This window comes from Piliocolobus tephrosceles, chromosome X (assembly GCF_002776525.5).
Source record: "Piliocolobus tephrosceles isolate RC106 chromosome X, ASM277652v3, whole genome shotgun sequence".
Classification (NCBI taxonomy): Eukaryota; Metazoa; Chordata; class Mammalia; order Primates; family Cercopithecidae; genus Piliocolobus; species Piliocolobus tephrosceles.
The window spans coordinates 77,591,728-77,611,518 of record NC_045455.1 but is presented as its reverse complement, the minus strand read 5'-3'; the positions used below and the strand labels follow the sequence as shown (position 1 = coordinate 77,611,518).

The following is a 19,791-nucleotide window of genomic DNA, read 5'->3' as shown; positions in this document are numbered from 1 at the left end:
TTGTAGGAGTGAATTCCAGAGCGAAGGGCACAGCCCAGACACTCACTTTTCTTTTTTATTCCTAATTCAAACTTACTGGCACTGGCAAGAAGTCCTGGCTTGTTTCATCAAACCTGCGTGGGTCATAAGGTATAGGAAGAATCAAAACTCAGGTGCTTGAGCTTTAAATCTTTAAAAAGCTTATTAAATTAAAGTCCCATACATGGACCACTTCTGAATAACTTATTTGAAAAGAAAACCCTGGCCAGTATAGATTAGAAGTATAGAATGAATATTATGAATAATCAACCCTGTGTTAGTCAGCTCAGGCTGCTATAACAAAATGCCACAGACTGGGGTGGCTTAAACAACAGACATTTCTTTCTCACAGTTCTGGAGGCTGGAGAATCCAAGACCGAGGTGCCAGTAGATTTGCTTCCTGGTGAGGGGCCTCTTTCTGGCTTGGAAATGGCTACCTTCTCTCTGAGTCTTCATAAGACGTTTCCTTGGTGCATACTCATGGAGAGAAAAATACCTCTGTCTTCCTCTTCTTATAAGGACACTAATCCCATCCTGAAGGCCCCACCCTCATGACCTCACCAAAGTACCTCCCAAAGGCTGCATCTCCTAATACCACTGCCTTGGGGATTAGGGCTTCAACATATAATACAGGACATACACAAACATTCAGCCCATAACAAACCCTAAAGGATGGGAATAGTTGGACACATATCAGGAAACTACATACGCTGGGCCTTCCAGAGGGTGGAGGGTGGGCAGAGGGAGAAGATCAGGAAAAATAAGCAATGGGTATTAGGCTTAACATCTGTCCAGCAAGGCATCATGGCACACATTTATCTATGTAGCAAACCTGCACTTGTACCCCTGAACTTAAAAAAAATAAAAGTTAACAAAAACCCTAATAAATCAAACTTTATGTAATATTTCATACTAATGCCACGGAGTCCATGACCTGAAGACTGCCAAAATCTAGGTGATACTAGAGCACATTTCCATAAGTTAATGAAAACAGACTCACTGAAACTAATTGAATATTTGACTTGAATTTTCAGTGATACTTGGTATATTATTTGTACTCAAGTCTTATGATAATTTCTACACTGAAATTTTGTATTTGGTAAAAACCTTAGTTCATAATAATAGGTGTAATCTTGCTCTTACTAAAACTCATCTTAAAAATAAATCAGCATTCTCAGCAAACTAACACAGGAACAGAAAACCAAAGACTGCATGTTCTCACTCATAAGTGGGAGTTGGACAGTGAGAACACATGGACACAGGGAGGGGAACATCACACACTGGGGCCTGTTGGGGGGTGGGAGGCAAGGGGAGGGAAATCATTAGGACAAATACCTAATGCATGCGGGGCTTAAAACCTAATGACGGGTTGATGGGTGCAGCAAACCACCATGGCACATGTATACCTGTGTAACAAACCTATACGTTCTGCGCATGTATCCCAGAACTTAAAGTAAAATTTAAAAAAAAAGAATATTAAAAAAAACAAACAAACAAGTACTCACTTGGGCAGGTCACATACTGAAATTGGAGTTAGCACGGCCCCTGTGCAAGGATGACAAGCAAGTCTGTGAAGCGTTCATATTTTTGATGTCTGAGTGATGGTGAGGACGCCCCTAGCTACCAAGATTGCAGATACACGAGTAAAAAAAATAAAAAGTAAAAACCAGCATAGACATTTCTCTCCATGTCACTTGTTTCCATTTAAAGCAAAACTTCTTGAAATAAATGCCTATACCTGGTGTCACCTGTTCCTGTCCTCACACATCTCTTAAACCTACTTGTTCAGGCTTTATTCACCCTCTACTTCACTGGAACAGTTCTGGTGAAAATAACCAATTTCTGGTGACATTTAATTGCTAAACACTCATGTGACATGTTAGCAGCTTTTGAAACAACTGATCCTTCCCCTTTCCTTGATATGCTTTTTGTAACCAGCCTCCGGGGCCCACACTCCTCTGGTTGTCCTCATTGCTACGACTTTTTCTCAGCCTCATTCGCTCGGTTTTCTTTATCTCCCTGACTTCTGAGTGCCCCATGATGAATCCCTAGATCCATTCTCTTATTTATCTGTTATCGTCCCCTGTGTGATTTTATTCGGACTCGTGGCTCTACATACCATCAACATGTTCAGTTTAGATTTCCATTCGGACCTCTCCACTGACATCTGTGATTCTATACCCAAATGGCTAATTTGACATCTCAGCTTGGATATTTAAAAAGAACCTCAATTTTAATATGTTCAAAATGGAACTGTGGATTTCCACTTCTAAATCTGGTTCTCCTACCGTCTTCCTCACCTCTATACACAGCAATTTCATCTTTCCAGTTGGTTAAGATAACAAAACTTGGAGTCATCCTTGATTCTTGTTTCTTGCACATACCACACCTGGTCCATCAGAAAACTCAAATGGCTCAACCTTTATATTCTGTCATGCAGCCCTGTCATTCTACCCCCACTGCCACTGCCTGGTCCAAGCTTCCCTGATCACTTGCCTGCATGGTTGCAAAATCTCCTGATCAGGCTCTTTACTTCAACTCTTGGACCTGGTGTCTCTTTATCTTACAGCAGCCACAGCTTATGTTCTTAAAGTATGTCAGATTATGGAACTCTTCCTCCCATCTCCAAAGCCTTCTTATGATTTCATACTGAGAGACTGAATATGGGAAACACATTCAGTCTCATATGCCAGACCACACATTAAAATACAACTCTGCAGCACAGCCTACAGCAACCGGAAAGCCAAAGACAACTTTTTTGGCAATCAGCCCCCAGTGGTCAGGATCTGATGATGGCTTTCCTAATTTTTGTCTCCACTTCAAATTTTGGAACAACCAGACAGAGCCAAATATGCACCTCTAACCATAGGATACCCCACTTCTACTTAATCCATTACAGCTTCCCCATGCCAACAACCTCCAATGAGGGCACACCTGAAGCCTTCCATTTTTTCCACTATTAGGCATTCCTGCTTCTCTGCCTGTCTTTGAGTCTTTATCAAAACACAGGTGACAGTGGCTGATTCCATTGCTAAAGCAAGCTCTGAATAAACAGCATTTGCTTGTTCTCTTCCCATCTGGTCTTTGTTTATTTCCATATCTTACTCTGAGTAAAAACCAAAGATCTTCCAATAGTCCCGAAGGGCTCATGTGACCTGCCCACCACCCACCCCTTCACCACCTCTCTAGCCTTATATGTTAGGCTCTCCTCCTTGCCCAATTTGCTTCAAGCACAGTGGCCTCCTGGCTGTTCCTTGTACACACTTGGCACAACCTGCCCCGAGGTCTTTTTCATTTGTACATCCATTTACCTGGAATTATCTTAAGTTGTTCATATAGGACATTTTATTACTACCTTCCAACCTCAGCTCCAATGAGATTCTAATTCTACCAGAGACTTTTTTTTCTGTGACTTTCCTGTGTATCTTAGACCCCTCTACTCACACCATATCCAACCACAGCCTTCCCTGTCACCCTCAGCATATTTTATTTTATTCATGTAATTTGTTGCCCCTAATACACTATTTTCTTTCTCCTCCCCACCCCTCAACTATAATAAAAACCCCATGAGGCCAAGGATTTTGTTACTTCTGTATCCCCTGCACAGTGTCTGGCAAATCAATGTCACTCAATCAATATTTGATAAATAAATAATTAGCTACAAAATCTTATATTCACAGATTTCTTAAAATGGGAGCATTTTAAAAATTAGTAGATCAGTTACAACCTTGGTAGAAAACAAATGGCACATGCAAAATAAGTAATTTAAAAAGAATTGAATCACATGACTCTTTTAGAAAGGAGAGGGCAAAGATCCGTCAACACCTAGGCGTGATAAAGTGCTTTAAGGCTAATGAGAGCAGCCCTATCACTACATCTAGGCACAGGACAGGAGAGGCTAGCCGAGCCCAGAGAGCAAGCTAGGCCCTCCACAGGCACTCTAACCTTTTGTGGAGGGTGTGCAGCCAGCTCTGGAAACTCTGAGGGAAACCAAAGGAATAAACACCTGGCCCACTCTGCTTTTGCCGTCCAAGTTCCTTCCTGTATTCCGCATCGACTGACCCAACCAGGAGCAAGAATATAAGGGAAACATTAGGTGTGGTTCTCATTTGTCAGCTCCTGGGGCACAGCACAGGGTGAAGCAGGGTAGAGCATGGAACTCCAAGGCTGTATCTACTGTTCCAGCAATCTTTCATAATCATTAAAAGTCATAAGGTTAACTGTTTTAAAAATAATCATGAAGTGTTTTCTGTGTGGGTGTGAGACTCTCAGTGAAACAGGCTCCCAGTCAAATCCCAGAGTATCTGTTTGGGGTTTACAGTGTCAAACCATTGCACTAAATGGTTGTTATTATTTTACATGATAACTGCATTTTTAAAAACAAATTAATTACACCATTTTTATTATTTAGCATGCCCTTTGACTGTGTTAAAAAAAAGAATAAATGGTAATGTTGTATATGTTATTCTGCCAGGAGTAAAAGGGAGCCACGGAAATATTCCTTATAGCTGATAAACGGATTTATCAATTCTAAGGGAACAGCTGTTTTTTAAAATGTTGAACAATGCATTATTGTAATTTTAATCATGAATTGTTCAAAAAGAACACACTGTGGATGAAAAGAACAAGAGAACAGACATTTCAAGATCTGAGTTCTAATCCTGACTTGGCCAGCTATTGGCAAATAAGTTCAACTACATGAACCTCAGTTTCCTCATCTGCAAAGTGGGAGATGGGATAAGATGATGTTTGAGGTCATTTCTAACTCTCAAATTGTACTCCACTGGAAGCTGTTAATGTGTGCCAAGAGAACAAAGTTAGATAAAAACTGTGTCAGCATGACTTATTAATTTAGAAGAAAGCAATGACTGGAGATAAAAGCCATGTTGGGTTTTGTTTTTAGATTTCAGAATTCACTGGCCCAGATACTATACCCTTTATACCCACTTCTTTTCTCCTCTCCTTCCTCCCTTTCCTCTCACTATGTTATTCTAAAGAATATTCAAGGGGGGAAAAATCAATCATTAGAGAAATTTTAATTCTGTATGGTTGTTTCAGAGGTAAGAAGCTCAGACAAAAATAATGCCTGCAATTGTGTTTTCTCTTTAGAATCAACTGTATTTATTCCCCAGTCCAAATACTCCATTGAAGAAGATGTTGGTGAGCTGTTCATTCCCATCCGGAGGAGCGGAGATGTGAGCCAGGAGTTAATGGTGGTCTGTTATACCCAACAAGGTAGCTCGATTTGCCAAAAAACTAAGATAACTCCCAAAAGTTATAAAGCCTTTTTAACATATTGGAACCATAACATTTTGCCATGAAGGATATACTTTATTAATTTTCCATAGATACAGAAAAGGATTTATTTAGAAGTCTTTCTTCAGGATTTCTCCTTTGAGGAGTCCTCTTTCTGATTTCACTTGGTCACTTACTGCAATATTCAAGGCTTTTTGGATTATAAGGAACTAAAGCCCACCCAAGCCTGCTCAGGTAGAAATGGGTTACTATTTAAAAAAAAAAAAAGGCAAAATGATGCATGCCCAAGGAAAAGAAACTAATTTAAAACCAGTTTGAAACTCATTTCAAAGAAATATCAAAATGTTTGTTTAGCTCATGAGCAAATATCCTATGGAAGGTGATTTTATATAATACAAAATTAAAATTAATACATAATATTCACTAATATACTAAACACCTTTCTAGAAAATAAGCAGATTTTCTAAAAATGCAAAACCAATGGTTATATATACTGATAGCAGGGTAGACCTTTGCTAAAATTTTCATTCATGGATATATGATTTGAAAGGCAGTACAGAAGAGTGATTAAAAGCCGACTTCAGAGTCCGGGCTTGGTGGCTCATGCCTGTAATCCCAGCACTTTGGGAGGCCGACTCAGGTGGACCACAAGGTCTGGAGTTCACAACCAGTCTGATTGACATGGTGAAACCCCGCCTCTACTAAAAATACAAAAATTAACTGGGCATGATGGCGCGCATGCGCTTGTAATTCCAGCTACTCAGGAGGCTAAGGCAGAAGAATTGCTTGAACCCGGGAGGTGGAGGTTGCAGTGAGCGAAGATCACGCCACTGCATTCCAGCCTGAGCAACAGAGCGAAACTCTGTCTCAAAAAGAAACAAAAAGCCAACTTCAGAACCAGCCTCGGACTCTGGGTCCCAGACCAAGTGGTTCAACTTCTGAAAACCTCAGTTACCAAATGTGTAAAGCCGGGTAGAGTGGTTGAGAGGATTAAGGAGACAAGTATGTGAAGCACTTGGCACTTTGCCTGTGCATAGTAAGCTTTTGAATAGTAGGGGCTATTAATTTGTAACACTGTGTTGATCTAAAGTCCATTGACAGGAAAGACAGGAGAGAACACTTGAAATGTAATATTCCTTATAGGTGTATAGGTTTGAGGTCACTCTCAAGTTAACTCATGGTACTAGAACAGTATGTAGTTACTATTGCAATTCTAGGGGTGTTCATGTCTACAACTGACCATTAAAATGCTGTGTATGAAAATAATTGTGTCTGGAAATATCTTTGTCTTATGTTCTGCATAAAAATCTTGTGAATTCTCTCTGCTTCCAGGAACAGCAACTGGAACTGTGCCGACTTCCGTGTTGTCTTACTCTGATTACATATCCAGGCCTGAGGACCACACCAGTGTTGTCCACTTTGACAAAGATGAACGGGAGAAACTGTGTCGGATAGTCGTAATTGATGACTCCTTGTACGAGGAGGAGGAAATCTTTCATGTCCTTCTGAGTATGCCCATGGGGGGAAGAATCGGATCAGAGTTCCCAGGGGCTCAGATTACAATCGTTCCTGACAAAGATGATGGTGAGTACTAATTTACTTGAAAATTCTTCTTGCCGGGAAGATCAACATGAGGAACAACTTTCTAGACAGAAAAAATGGGAATTTAAAACAATGATAATATACACATTTATTTTATGTTTGGTTTTTTCATCTGATTAGGTTTCAAAGTTGGCTGCATCTGTCGGTTTGTCTTCCTTGATTTAATGTTTCTAAAGGGCAAAAGTCACAACTATGTGTGTTTTTTTCCCCCTGTGCAGTTTCTTTCACTATGCCTGGTGATTAAACTTTTGACATTTCGTGGTGAAGAATTGAAATCTAATTTATTTCCTTCTTGGTTTTTTGTTTTGTTTTGCTTTTAAAAGCTTATGTTTTGTAACTTTAATCTCAGTGTTTGAAACCGTTTTCTCAAAGAAACCTGTCAGACAAGGCTGTTAAATGAATAACTAGTAAACATATGGAAAATTAAATCTAACAAGCCACTCTGTCCCAAAATAAGAGGGAGGGAATATCCTAGATCATTCTTCCCCAGAGAAACTAAATTGTCGTGAAGTAGAAATAGAGAAGGGAGCAAAAGGATCTTAATCTCCCCAGTTCAAGAAACAGTTTGTACTTTTTTTGTGTGGGTAGAGAGAGCAAAAGGAAAGATTGTGAGTAGTGTTGTAAGTAAAGCAGAGAGCAGTAAACTGAGAGATGGGACTCCCTAACCCTGGGCTGGTTTTCTTCCCCCCTTGAAATTTTCCTCCTGGTAGAAGAAAGAGGAAGACACTGGGGGATGATTCTTTCAGTTTGGAGAAAAGCTGGAGGACAGTCAAAAGACCAAACTCAGGAAGTTGAAAATAATCTACCAGGAAAAGTCTTTGATCTTTAAATGGCAAAGCACGTGAGAAGTGAACATGGTAATGTGTCTTATGAGCCTATACTCTGTGCCAGGCACGGGTACTGGCTCCTCTGTACATTTTTTTAAAAAGACCTTTGCATAGGTTTATTGGATCTTCGTATTTCTTTGCATTGTCTATATACAAATTGATTTTCTTACTGATTTATAGTAGCTGTGAGAATAATAGATATTATACCTTTTACTGTATGTTGTTAAAATTTCTTCTAGTTTCTGCCATTTGTGTTTGGTTTATTTTATTTTGGTTTTTAAATTGTTTTTGGTTTATTTTATTTTGGTTTTTAAATTGACAAATAATTATGTATATTCATGGGGTACGTAATGATGTTTAGACATATAAAATAGAGTGATCAGATCAGCATAATTAGCATGTCCATCATGTTAAACATGTACCATTTCTTTGTGTTGGGAACTTTCAATATCCTTGTAGCTAGTTGAAGCTATATAATGTATTATTGTTAACTAGAGTCATCCTACAGTGGTATAGAAAACCAGAACTTGCTCCTCTTATCTAGCTGTAATTTTCTGTCCTTTAACTAATCTCTTCCCTTACCCCCCAATCTCTCCTCCCTTCCCAGCTTCTGTTACCTTTGTATATCATTGTGCTTTATCATCCTAACAATTCTGTAAAATATATAACAACATCTGTGTTTTTACTGAAAATGTTTGAAAACACTAAAAATTAGGAATTATTTTATCAAGAGGTATTGAAAGTCTTGATTCTACCTTAAATTTATATAATACCCTATAAGTATAAGCTGCTCTAATATTTTTAACTGCTGCCTTAATTTATCAGTGTAATAAAAAGTTCTATTCTGTATTTAAAGTACAGAAATTTTATTTTACCTTAAAGAAAGAGCCAATATTTTGAATCTAGTCCAAAAAATCTAATAGTCCATGCTAAATGCCTATCTGCTCTTTAGATAATCTATCAATTGTTACAGGTAGAAAGAGGTAGGTCTAATTTAAAAATATAAGACGTAATTCATGTTTACTTTAGTTCAGTTTGTTTTGTTGGCAAAAAAAAAAAAAAAAATCTTTCCTGTATGAATTGATATGGGATGCACATGCAGAAAAAAACATGAACGTACAGAAAAAAAACCACTTATTTGTTAAGTGCCAGGCATTTTCACAAATGTATATCTAAATCTGCAAAATGAAGGATGATGCCATTATCTCTATTTCACAGATGCCAAGACTGAGACTTAGAGAGACTTGTTGATTAACTTGAACTTATGAAGCTAATACACAGCAAAGTCAGTATCATGGCCCCCAAATCACGACCTTTCCATGCTATCACTCAGCCTTTAAAATGTATCTCTAGTATAAATGAAGTTGAGGAACCATTGGTATGATCCCATCATATAATATTCGTAGAACATCTTACTATTGTCAGTGTCTTATCAGAGCTTCACAATTCACTGATGTAGACAGGGCAAGTGGCATTATAAGTGGGATAGCGAAAGCCCAGAAAATTATTTACCCCAGAACACAGGGCTGGTAAATCTGGGTGCCATGGACTTTGATTTTGAGGGTACTGAGTACCATGCAGACATTAGACCAGCAGTTTGTCAGGAATGCTTTTGGTGATTATTGCCATTCCTTCTTCATTCACTCAACCACTATTCAGTAAATCAAAAGTCCTGTGCATACTGCTCTGCTTTCTCCCATCTGTCATTTACCTTCCACTTCTAACATCACTACTATAGTTTAGACAGACCCTTTTCATCTCAGATGTAGATTATAGTAAACTTCTCACAGGTCCCACAGCCTCTATCTCATCCTACCCACATCTTCGTTTCCATTGCCACCAATTTAAACTTTCCTAACCTCCTACCACACCTTTTCTCAGTACAAAACCTAAAAGTGTTGACAACTTTACCATCATCAGGAAGACAGGCACCTTCCACTTTCCCCAATCAAAAGCCAGTAATGCACTAAAAAGAAAAAAATAAGTAAGGGTGGTTTAATCTCTTCTGGTAGTGTAATGATTAAGAAGTCTAGAAAGATTAAAGTTATTTCCTAATTAAGAGCAATATTTGGTAATGTTATTCAACAAATATTGCAATTATTTTCTTAAAAATGCAATGGTCATTCTAGTCACAGGATAAGGAAAAGGAGAAAGAAAAGAGGAGGAACAAAGGAGATGGCCCACAGGGAGGGTGGGTCTCATGAGAGCAAATCAAAGACAGACTGAGGAGTATGAACAGGACAAACCAAGAAATTAACAGAGAAAATGAAGGCACATCATATCTAAAGAAGAAAGAAAAGGACAGTACTGAAAAGAGGAGATGAGACAAGCCCATTAGGGCCTCTACTGCGGATAAACCACATCTTTCATATCCTGGCACTCATTTAGAGGGTTATTTTCTTTCTTTACAGTTACTTGAAATAGCACTAGCAAAATAAACCCAGTTTACAGCACTTTGAGGGCTATATTTTCAAGTCTTCAGAAGCTTTCAGTGAGATCATGACCTACCAGAAGGAATTATTCCTTGGACTGCTTAACATAGCAGATGGCACAAGCTCACCTGGAGGCTTAATCTTCACTCTGAGATTAAAGTTGCAGTTATCCAGTTTAATATTCCATTCAATAAGAAATTTAGTAAGACTTAAGTTTGGGGTGGTTTATCTATTAATACTGTACCTTATGCACTGTTGCGTCCCCACAGAATCCTATTGGTTGAGTATTTCAGAGACTACCTTACTGACTAAATGATGATTTATAGCACTTTAGTGAAAAATACTCTCCGAAGATCTTCTGTTACTTAAGAAATGGCTACGATACCGAATGTCAACCCTTTATAGAATTGACAATATTGAATTACAGTCCCTAGGACCTGCCCTGCACTTAGAGCTCAATCATTTCTTTTCATTCACTCATCACAGTTTGTCTTTTCTTTCACAATTCTTAACATCATTTTTCATATTTATTTTGTCCTATTGTGCCCATTAGTATAACTTTGGACGGAAGCAGTAGAGCAGGCATTTTTGTCTTTTTCTCACTGAAAAGGAAAATCTTATGATGGTCCCCCATTTAAAATAATGTATACTATAAGATTCTAGCAACATTTTATCAGGTTAAGAAAACATTTAGTTTGAGAAGAGATTTTATCAGGAGTAAGTATTAAACATTATAAAAATTTCTGCATTTATTGAACATATTACATAATCTTTTCCTTCAATCTGTTAGTGTAATTAATTGCATTTTTAGATTTACTAGTGTTAAGCCACCCATATATGCTTGAAGAAACTTACTTGTTCATGACATAATTTTATAAATTGCTGGATTAAATTTAAGAATATTTCATTTTAGGGCCAGGCGCGGTGGCTCACGCCTGTAATCCCAGCACTTTGGGAGGCCAAGGCAGGCAGATCACGAGGTCAGGAGATCGAGACCACAGTGAAACCCTGTCTCTACTAAAAAAATACAAAAAAATTAGCCGGGTGCGGTGGCCGGCGCCTGTAGTCCCAGCTACTCGGGAGGTTGAGGCAGGAGAATGGTGTGAACCCGGGAGGCGGAGCTTGCAGTGAGCCGAGATAGCGCCACTGCACTCCAGCCTGGGCAATAGAGACTCTGTCTCAAAAAAAAAAAAAAAAAAAAAAAAAGCATATTTCATTTTAGTATTTTTGCATGTATATGGGGCTTTAAATCTGTTTGTTTATAGAATCAAGTTTATAATGGCTTCATTAATTGAGTTGAGGTACTATCTTCCTTGTTTCTTTAATCTGTAAACTTCAAATAAGATTGAGATAATTTAATTTTGTAGGTTTAGTAAAATTATAAATCTACCTGTATATATGTAGCTAGATTTTGACCCATTGTTTGGCTTTCTTAAATGGTTATTTCTTCTTAAGTTTTATTACTGTATTTTTTCCTACGAAAGTTGTATGTATTATCTATATTTTCAAAATAATAGTGTAAATTTATTATAATTATCATAAAATTCTTAAAAGTCTCTATTGCATGTCTATTTATGTCTCCATTTTATTACTAATAATGTTCTTCTATCCTCTCTCTCTCTCTCTTTTCCTTTTCTCTTTCAATTTATCTTTCCAGAAGTTTGTATATTTTATACGATTTTTTTTTTAAGCTATGTTTAGTTCTGACTTTTCTTTTGGAAACTTCTATTCTTTTTATTTCCTATTTTATTAATTTCTGTTCTTCCCTCAGACTTATCTTCTAGTTGGCTAATTCTCTCTATATCTATTTGCTACTTAACTCATCCACTGAGATTTATTTTGATAACTATACTTGCATTTTGAGAAGATCTGTGTGGAGTTTTTCCATATATTTATCTTTGACTTTCTATCATGCTTTATTTTTTTCTTCATGTAGCTTCTTTTTTACATATTTAATAATTTAGATATTTATTTTATAATCTTTGTTGCACAGTTTTATTACTGAAGATCTAAGGTCCAGATCTTATGTTTTTTGCTTCAACTGCTTCTTGCTTATGGTATATCATTTCCTTGCATATAATAATTTTGTCTTATAAATTGACTTTCAATGGGACTTTATATGCGGAAAGCCTATACAATCCTAGTGCAGGGATTAAACCCTGAGAGCAGTTTTGCTTTTATATTTGCTAGGGTCAATTTCTATATAATTTTTTTTTTAATTTGAGGCGTTCCAATGCCAAATAATGTGAATTAGGACCCCCAATATGTATATTAGAGAGGCCTATTGAGACATTTTTCCCCATTCAGAATTTAGGCAGAAATAGCAAGCTCCATAAGAGGACGGATTTTTATTCTAACTCACACATGTCCTCTGGTATCCAGACTTTATTCTTGGGGTTTCAGTTTCAAATTTCCACTTTATATCACCTGTCCCTGGATGGGCAATCAAATGTAACCCACTCAGTATTAGTTCATTTAACTAGTACTCTGGGTTTTTTTTTTTCAATTCTGTCTTGTGAGAGTATTTCTTTCTTTACTGTAAAACCTCCATTTAAAGAGTTTCTGTTATATTTGCAGAGTCTGTGAGAGGAAGGTTTTCAAGTATGCCCTTCAAAATATTGCTGTTGTAATTCACTAGAAAAGCTTTTATTGAGTGAAAATAACATGTGTCCAGAAGTGTTTTCTGCAGTGATGCTATGGACTACTCTTTTCCAAACTAGATTGCCATTTGCACAATCAGTTCTCATGTCAGGAATACCATGGCTGAGTCAAAGATGGGGCACCTAAACTTTGTATTAGGTTGGTACAAAAGTAATTGCTGTTTTTGCCATTACTTTCAATGTCATTGGAAATCACTACATCTACCATATACTTAACACAAATAATACAAATAATGTCAATACATTGAAAGTAATGGCAAAAACAGCAATTACTTTTGCACCAAGCTAATATTTTGTGAGATAAGTTGCTCATAAAAACTGTAATTTCCAGACATCACCTTTTTGGCAAAATGATTTAATTATTATGCAAATCCCATTTTTCTTTTATGGTACTGAAACATATCCAAGTCAAGCCCAAAACAGATTATTTGAAGTCTTATTTTAATTAATCCCATTGTATTGTTTCCCACAATGCATCATTCATATAGATGAAATCTTATCATTAAGGTGTCAGGGGGCACAGAAAATTACCATTGTAAACCAAGCTCCCATGTGAAAAGGACAAGAGCACTTGGCAAAGCAGGAAAAACTGAGTGATGACTGAAAGAGTTTTCTTCTCATATATCATCAAGGATTGCTAGTGACTGAGATTAAATGAAGGGGGAAAGGCAACACATTTAATTTGGAACCAGTGAATAAAATAGATTCAGTACTTCTTCAACAACACATTTAAAAATCTATGTTTTAATAGAAAGCATCGGAACAACTCTGTCTTCGTCAATATACTATTTTGGTGTCTAAAGTGAAAAGAGTCTAGGCCAGGATTGGGTCAAGTGAGAGATCAAGGAACTCAGTTTCCACATGTGAATTTGCTTCTTAAAAACCTCTCATGTATCTTGATTATTCACTCCTTTCTTACCTTGGCCACCATCCCTAAAAGTGCATATATGAAGAATAAATGCAAAAGTACAAAAAGCATTGTGTTAGTCAACTCTCACACTGCTATGAAGAAATACCTGAAACTGGGTAATTTATAAAGAAAAGAAGTTTAACTCACAGTTCCACATGGCTAGGGAGGCCTCAGGAAACTTAGAATCATGGCAGAAGCTCCTCCCAGGGCAGCAGGAGAGGGTGAGAGCCAAGCGAAGGGGTAAATCCCTTATAATACCATCAGATCTCCTGAGAACTCACTCATTCTCACAAGAACAGTACAGGGGAACTGCCCCCATGATTCAATTGTCTCCACCTGGTCCTGCCCTTGTCACATGGGGATTAGTACAATTCAAGGTGAGATTTGGATGGGGACACAGAGCCAAGCCATATCAAGCACAGAAAGCTAAGAGCAACATATTTATTTCATTTGGCTTCTATCTTACCACTTCCTTGACTTTCAATGCCAGAAAGTATCTTCAAGTAAAGAGTGAGTGCACTTTGTTGGTAGTATCTTTCTTCCCTCATGTCTTCATCTACTTTTTACCATACTGTAGCAAAACCTATTTTTTGTCATTTAATGGGAAGTCCTTATTGTTTATCATTGGAAATCACTACATCTACCATATACTTAACACAGATAATACAAAGAGAACCATGAAAACAAAAATGTCCCTTCAGGCCAGACACAGTGACTCAAACCTGTAATCCCAGTACTTTGGGAGGCCGAGGCAGATCACTGGAGGTCAGGAGTTTGAGACCAGCCTGTCCAACATGGTGAAACTGCGTCTCTACTAAAAATACAAAAAACTTAGCCAGGTGTGGTGGTGGGTGACTGTAATCCCAGCTACTCAGGAGGCTGAGGCAGGAGAATTGCTTGAACCTGGGAGGCAGAGGTTGCAGTGAGCTGAGATCACGCCACCGCACTCCTGCCTGGGTGACAGACCAAGACTCGGTCTCAAAAAATATATAAAAAAAAGTCCCTCCAATTTTTCCATGAATCAAAATGTCTCTGGAGTGTATACAGTTGTCCCCTCCTTGTCAGCAGTTTCCTTTTCATGGTATTAGTTACCTACAGTAGAGAACAATAAGATATTTTGAGAGAGAGAGATCACATTTCCATAACTTTTATTTTAATATGTTGTTATAATTGTTCTCTGTTATTTATTATTAATTGTTGTTAATCTCTTACTGTGCCAAATTTATAAATTAAACCTTATTATATGTATGTATTTATTAGTATTTACAGGGTTTGGTACTTTACAGGGTTTGGTACTATCTGTGTCCTCAGTCATCCACTGGGGCATCTTGAAATGTATCCTCCACAGATAAGGGGAAACTACAACATTTGCAACTATAGGCAGCTGATATTCATGCATTTATGCAAAACACTTTGATTTGGGATTTTTAAAAATCATTCCATTTTCATTGCAGTCCTGTAATGTAGAAGGCACTATAGCAAGGTTTTTAAGGATACGATAAAACAAAGTAGACAATAAATTTGGCTGAAATCAAATGATTAAATATAAGCAAATACAGCGGTGCCCTCCATTTGAATAAATTCACACTGTGAAGTTTTTGACTTCATAATGTACAGCATAAATTTTTCTTTGAAAGAAGAAACCTGCCACTTGAAAGATTTCCTAGTTGGAGTAAATCATGAGATGGAATCTAGATCATGTTGAATGGCAGTTTAATAAAGATTTATTTCACAATAAATATTTTTTGAGAATTTTATATCACTCATTCATGCAAAAACTGTGAATTGAGCAGCTGTGTGCCTGCACGTGGCTAGGTGCTGAGGACACAACAGCAAACAAGAGAACCATGGCCTCTTAATTCATGGACCTTTCAGACTTGGGGGTACACAGATAAGTGAACAGACAAGCATAAAATAAATGTGATAAGTGCTCTACTAAGACAAGAACATCCTTCCTAAACCAGGTTCAGAAAAAACTTCTTTGCAAATATTATGTTCTAGCTGAACTTTGAGGATGGTATCAAGGTATCCCAGTGAAGAGATAAGGAAAGTGTGTTTGTGAAGTGAGAAATTCACAAGTGCGCTGGCTAAGTGGATAGGATGCCTCCATGGAACTGAAAACTTGGATACAGCAAAAAACTAGAGCTCAAATGAGTGAATAACAAGAGTTTGGAGAGGAGGGCAAGGAGTCAATCTTATAGGGCCCTGTGGCCATATAAAGGAGTTGTGTTTCATTCTTGCAATAGAAATAGGTGACACCTAAAAAGTTTTAGGTAAAATGACAAAATTAGATTTATATTTTGGAAATATCACTCTGCTCTGGCTGCAATGCAAAGAAAAGATTGAAGAGCTCAGGTGGCTGTTGGAGCAACACAGATGATCAGTTACAGTGGCCTGAACAGGGTGGTTGTACGAGTATGCAGAGACCAGGTGGCATCTGAGAGATAGTGCTGAGGAAGAACGGGCATGCCGTGGTAATTGATTGGACAGGAAAGACTGAAGGATGATGCTTTGTTTTCTAATTAGAGCTGTTGGGTTAAGAGTGGTACAGTTCACTGAGATGGAGAGAATAAGGGTAGAGTGGGCTTAGAAATAAAGAACAATGAAATTATTTAAGACATGCTAGTATGAAAGAAATGCCTGCTTGACCTCAAAGTGTGGGATATCAAATACTCAACTGAGGATACAAGCCTTATTAGGAATTCTGCACTAGCCAGTTATGTGCTAGAGGCATTGTGACAAGTTCTCTCTATGGATAATGACAAAAATCTTAGGAAAAGATAAAATTAAGAGACATGCAAAAGTGGACCTCGTATGATTCATAATATGGATGGATTTACACCAATTCTCATTTAAAAGAAAGGAATAGACTTCTTGAATGCTAAGCAGAAAATGAGAAATGATGAATAGAATAGTCAGTATTAAGGGTATGACCATCCCAGCAAAGAAGGTGCTAAAAAGAATCTAAGAACCAAACACATCTCAGTGTCTGAGTTTTATAAAACATGCCTAAATCTGCACTGTTCAGCATGTGACAAGCTATGTCATTGTTTATTCCTGTTGCTTACTAAAAGATTTTAACCAGCTTATTTGGTGTATTTTTCTTTTCCACATGCAAATATTTCACCAATTTTTGAAATAATAAGAAAGATGAACTTTATTTTAGAGGAATTTGCTTTTTGACCACCTTTGTTGGTATACTTCATATCTTACTAGCTTCTTGGTCAAATTTTATTAATGTCTAAGCTTCAGTTTCCATGGGTTTAAAATAGGGATACTAGTTTTACCTGTGTTTTCTTCATTTTTATTTTTAGAAATTGACATCTCGATGTTTTGCCTGTCATGCACATTGTTTATACGTGATAAAAACATTGCCAGCTATACAGTACTGTCTGTGCAGTTTCATCAGTTCAACATGGAGAGAAGAATGCCAAGTTCAGTGGGGAGAAAGCCAGATTTCATTCATATGCAATAATACACACACAATACTAACAGCTGCCACTTTTGACCACTTTACTATGTACTAAGGACTTTACATGAAAAATCAATCCAGTTAAACCTCAAAGCAACTTTATGATATAGGTGTAAGTATCATCTCCATTTGATGGATGGAAAAATTGAGACTTGGAGAAAATTGCTTAAGATCACACAAATGTGAAGTGTTGAATATGTGTCCTAAATTTAGGTCTGTTTACCTCAGATAATGTGTGCGTTACCACTAGGCTGTAATGAATCCTGAATCTCCTCAAAGGGATTAAAATATAAGTATTATCTAATGACCTCACTGAAGGGAGGAAATCAGCATTGAATCTAGAAAAAAATGGTCCAAACAAATATAGGTCAACATTGGTCAAAAAGGAGATGTTTCTGAGGGTAGCCAATATTTCGGTCACTAAAAATTATGCAGTTGGGGTAGGGAAAATGTTCAAGCCTATTGTACACCCTGGATGAAGTGTCCCATATGGATTTCCAACGTGGTTTTTTTTTTTTTTTTTTTTTTTTTTTTTTTTCTGATTGCTGTATTCTGTTCTGTGTTAATAGGTATACTAGATGAGGAATCAACCAAACAACTATTCCCTGACTAAAGATAAATGAATCCCTTGTAACTTTAAAAAAAATTCTTTTTTTTTTACTGATACAAAAATGTACATATTTATAAGGTACATGTGAATATTTGTTACATGCATAGAATGTGCAATGATCAGATCAGGATATTTGGGGGGTATTCATCACCTTAAGTATTTATCATTTCTGTGTGTTGGTAACATCTCTTGTCCCCTCTTTCAGCTACTTTGAAATATACAATACATCATTGCTAACTATAGTCACCCAAGTCTACAATCAAATATTGGAGCTAATTTGTTCTATATAATTGCACGTTTGTACTCACAATCACGCCTCTCTTTATCCCTACTCCCATCCACATACCCTTCCCAGCCTCTGCTCTCTGTCATTCTATTCTCTATCTCAATGGGGATCAGTTTTTCAGCTCCCACTTACGAGGGAGGACATGCAGCATCTGTCTTTCCATGCCTGGCTTATGTCACTTAACATAATAACCTCCAGTTCCAACCATGTTACTGAAAAATGACATGATTTCATTCTCTTTGGTGGCCAGATAGTATTCCATTGTGTGTATTCATGATAGTTTTTTATTCATCTGTCAATGGACACTTAGGATGATTCCATATATTTGCTATTATAAATAGTTCTGCAATGAACACACAAGTGCAGGTATTCCTTTGATATATAGGTTTCTTTTCCTTTGGATAAATACCTAGTGCTAGGATTGCTGGATAGTATGGTAGTTCTATTTTTAGTTTTTTGAAAAATTTCTATACTGTTTTTTTCTGGGTTTTTTGTTGTTTCTGTTTTTGTTTTTTTGTTTGTTTGTTTTGTTTTTTTGAGGTAGAGTTTTGCTATGTTTCACAAGCTGGGGTGCAGTTATGCAATGATAGCTGCAGTCTTGAACTCTTGGACTCAAGCAATCTTCCTGCCTCAGCCTCCAGAGTAGTTAGGACTACAGGTGCACACCACCACACCCGGCTGTTTTCTTTAAATTTTTTGTAGAGATGGAAGTCTCTCTGTGTTGCCCAGGCCGGTCTAGAACTCCTGATTCAAGCAGTCCTCCCACCTTACCTTCAAAAGCACTGGTATTAAAGGTGTAAGCCACCTCACCCAGCTTACCACACTGTTTTTTATGGTGATTGTACTAATTTACATCTCCACCAAGAGGGGGGTGAGTTTTCTTTTGTCTGAATCCTCACCTGTTTCTGTTATTTTTTGTCTTTTTAATATTAGCCAGTCTAATATTAAAAGATGCTGTCTCATTGTGATTCTCATTTGTATTTCCCTGATGCTTAGTGATGTTGGGCATTTTTTCATATACCTATTGGCTATCTATGTCTTTTTTTGAGAAATGTCTATCCTCTCCTTATCCTGGTTTTTAATGGGATTATTTGTATTTTTTTTTTTAATGGGATTATTTGTATTTTTTTTTTTAAACTGCTGAGTTGTTTGAATATCATGTATATTTTAAATTTTACTTCCTTGTCAGGTAAATGGTTTGCAAATATTTTCTCCCATTCAATAGTTTATCCTTTCACTCTGTTGATCATTTCCTTTGATGTGCAGAGGCTTTTTCATTTAATATAGCCTCATTTGTCTATTTTCATTTCACTGTCTGTGCTTTTGAAGTTTTAGCTGTAAAATCTTTGCCTAGACAAATGTTCCCAAGTTTTACCCCATTTTTCCTAGTAGTTTTACAGTTTCATAGTAGTTTTTAGTTTTTGTAGTTTTATAGTAGTCTTATATTTTATTCTTTAATCCATCTTGAGTTGATTTTTGTATATAGTGAGAGATAGGGGTCCAGTTTCATTCTTCTGCATATAGATATCCAGTTTAGCCAACAACATTAGTCTTTGGGTTTTCTAGATATAAAATAATGTCATCAGAATATAGGGACAATTTGACTTAACTTTTCTTCCAATTTGAATTCCTTTTCTTTCTTTGTCTTGCCTGATTGCTCTGGGTAGGACTTTCAGTAGTTTGTTGAATAGGAGTGGTGAAAGCAGGCATCCTTATCT

At 37.1% G+C, this 19,791-nt stretch overlaps 1 protein-coding gene and 1 pseudogene across 1 annotated transcript in view; both read left to right on the top strand.

Annotated features, from left to right (window-relative positions):
- Positions 1 to 19,791, top strand: part of FREM2 (FRAS1 related extracellular matrix 2) — a 182,835-nt gene that overhangs the window by 92,496 nt on the left and 70,548 nt on the right. Inside the window, exons 5-6 of the mRNA XM_023208694.2 lie at positions 5,128 to 5,253; positions 6,607 to 6,858. Coding sequence (XP_023064462.1) covers positions 5,128 to 5,253; positions 6,607 to 6,858 — 378 coding nt within the window. The remainder of the gene's footprint in view (positions 1 to 5,127; positions 5,254 to 6,606; positions 6,859 to 19,791) is intronic.
- Positions 1,444 to 1,608, top strand: LOC111540536 (annotated as a pseudogene).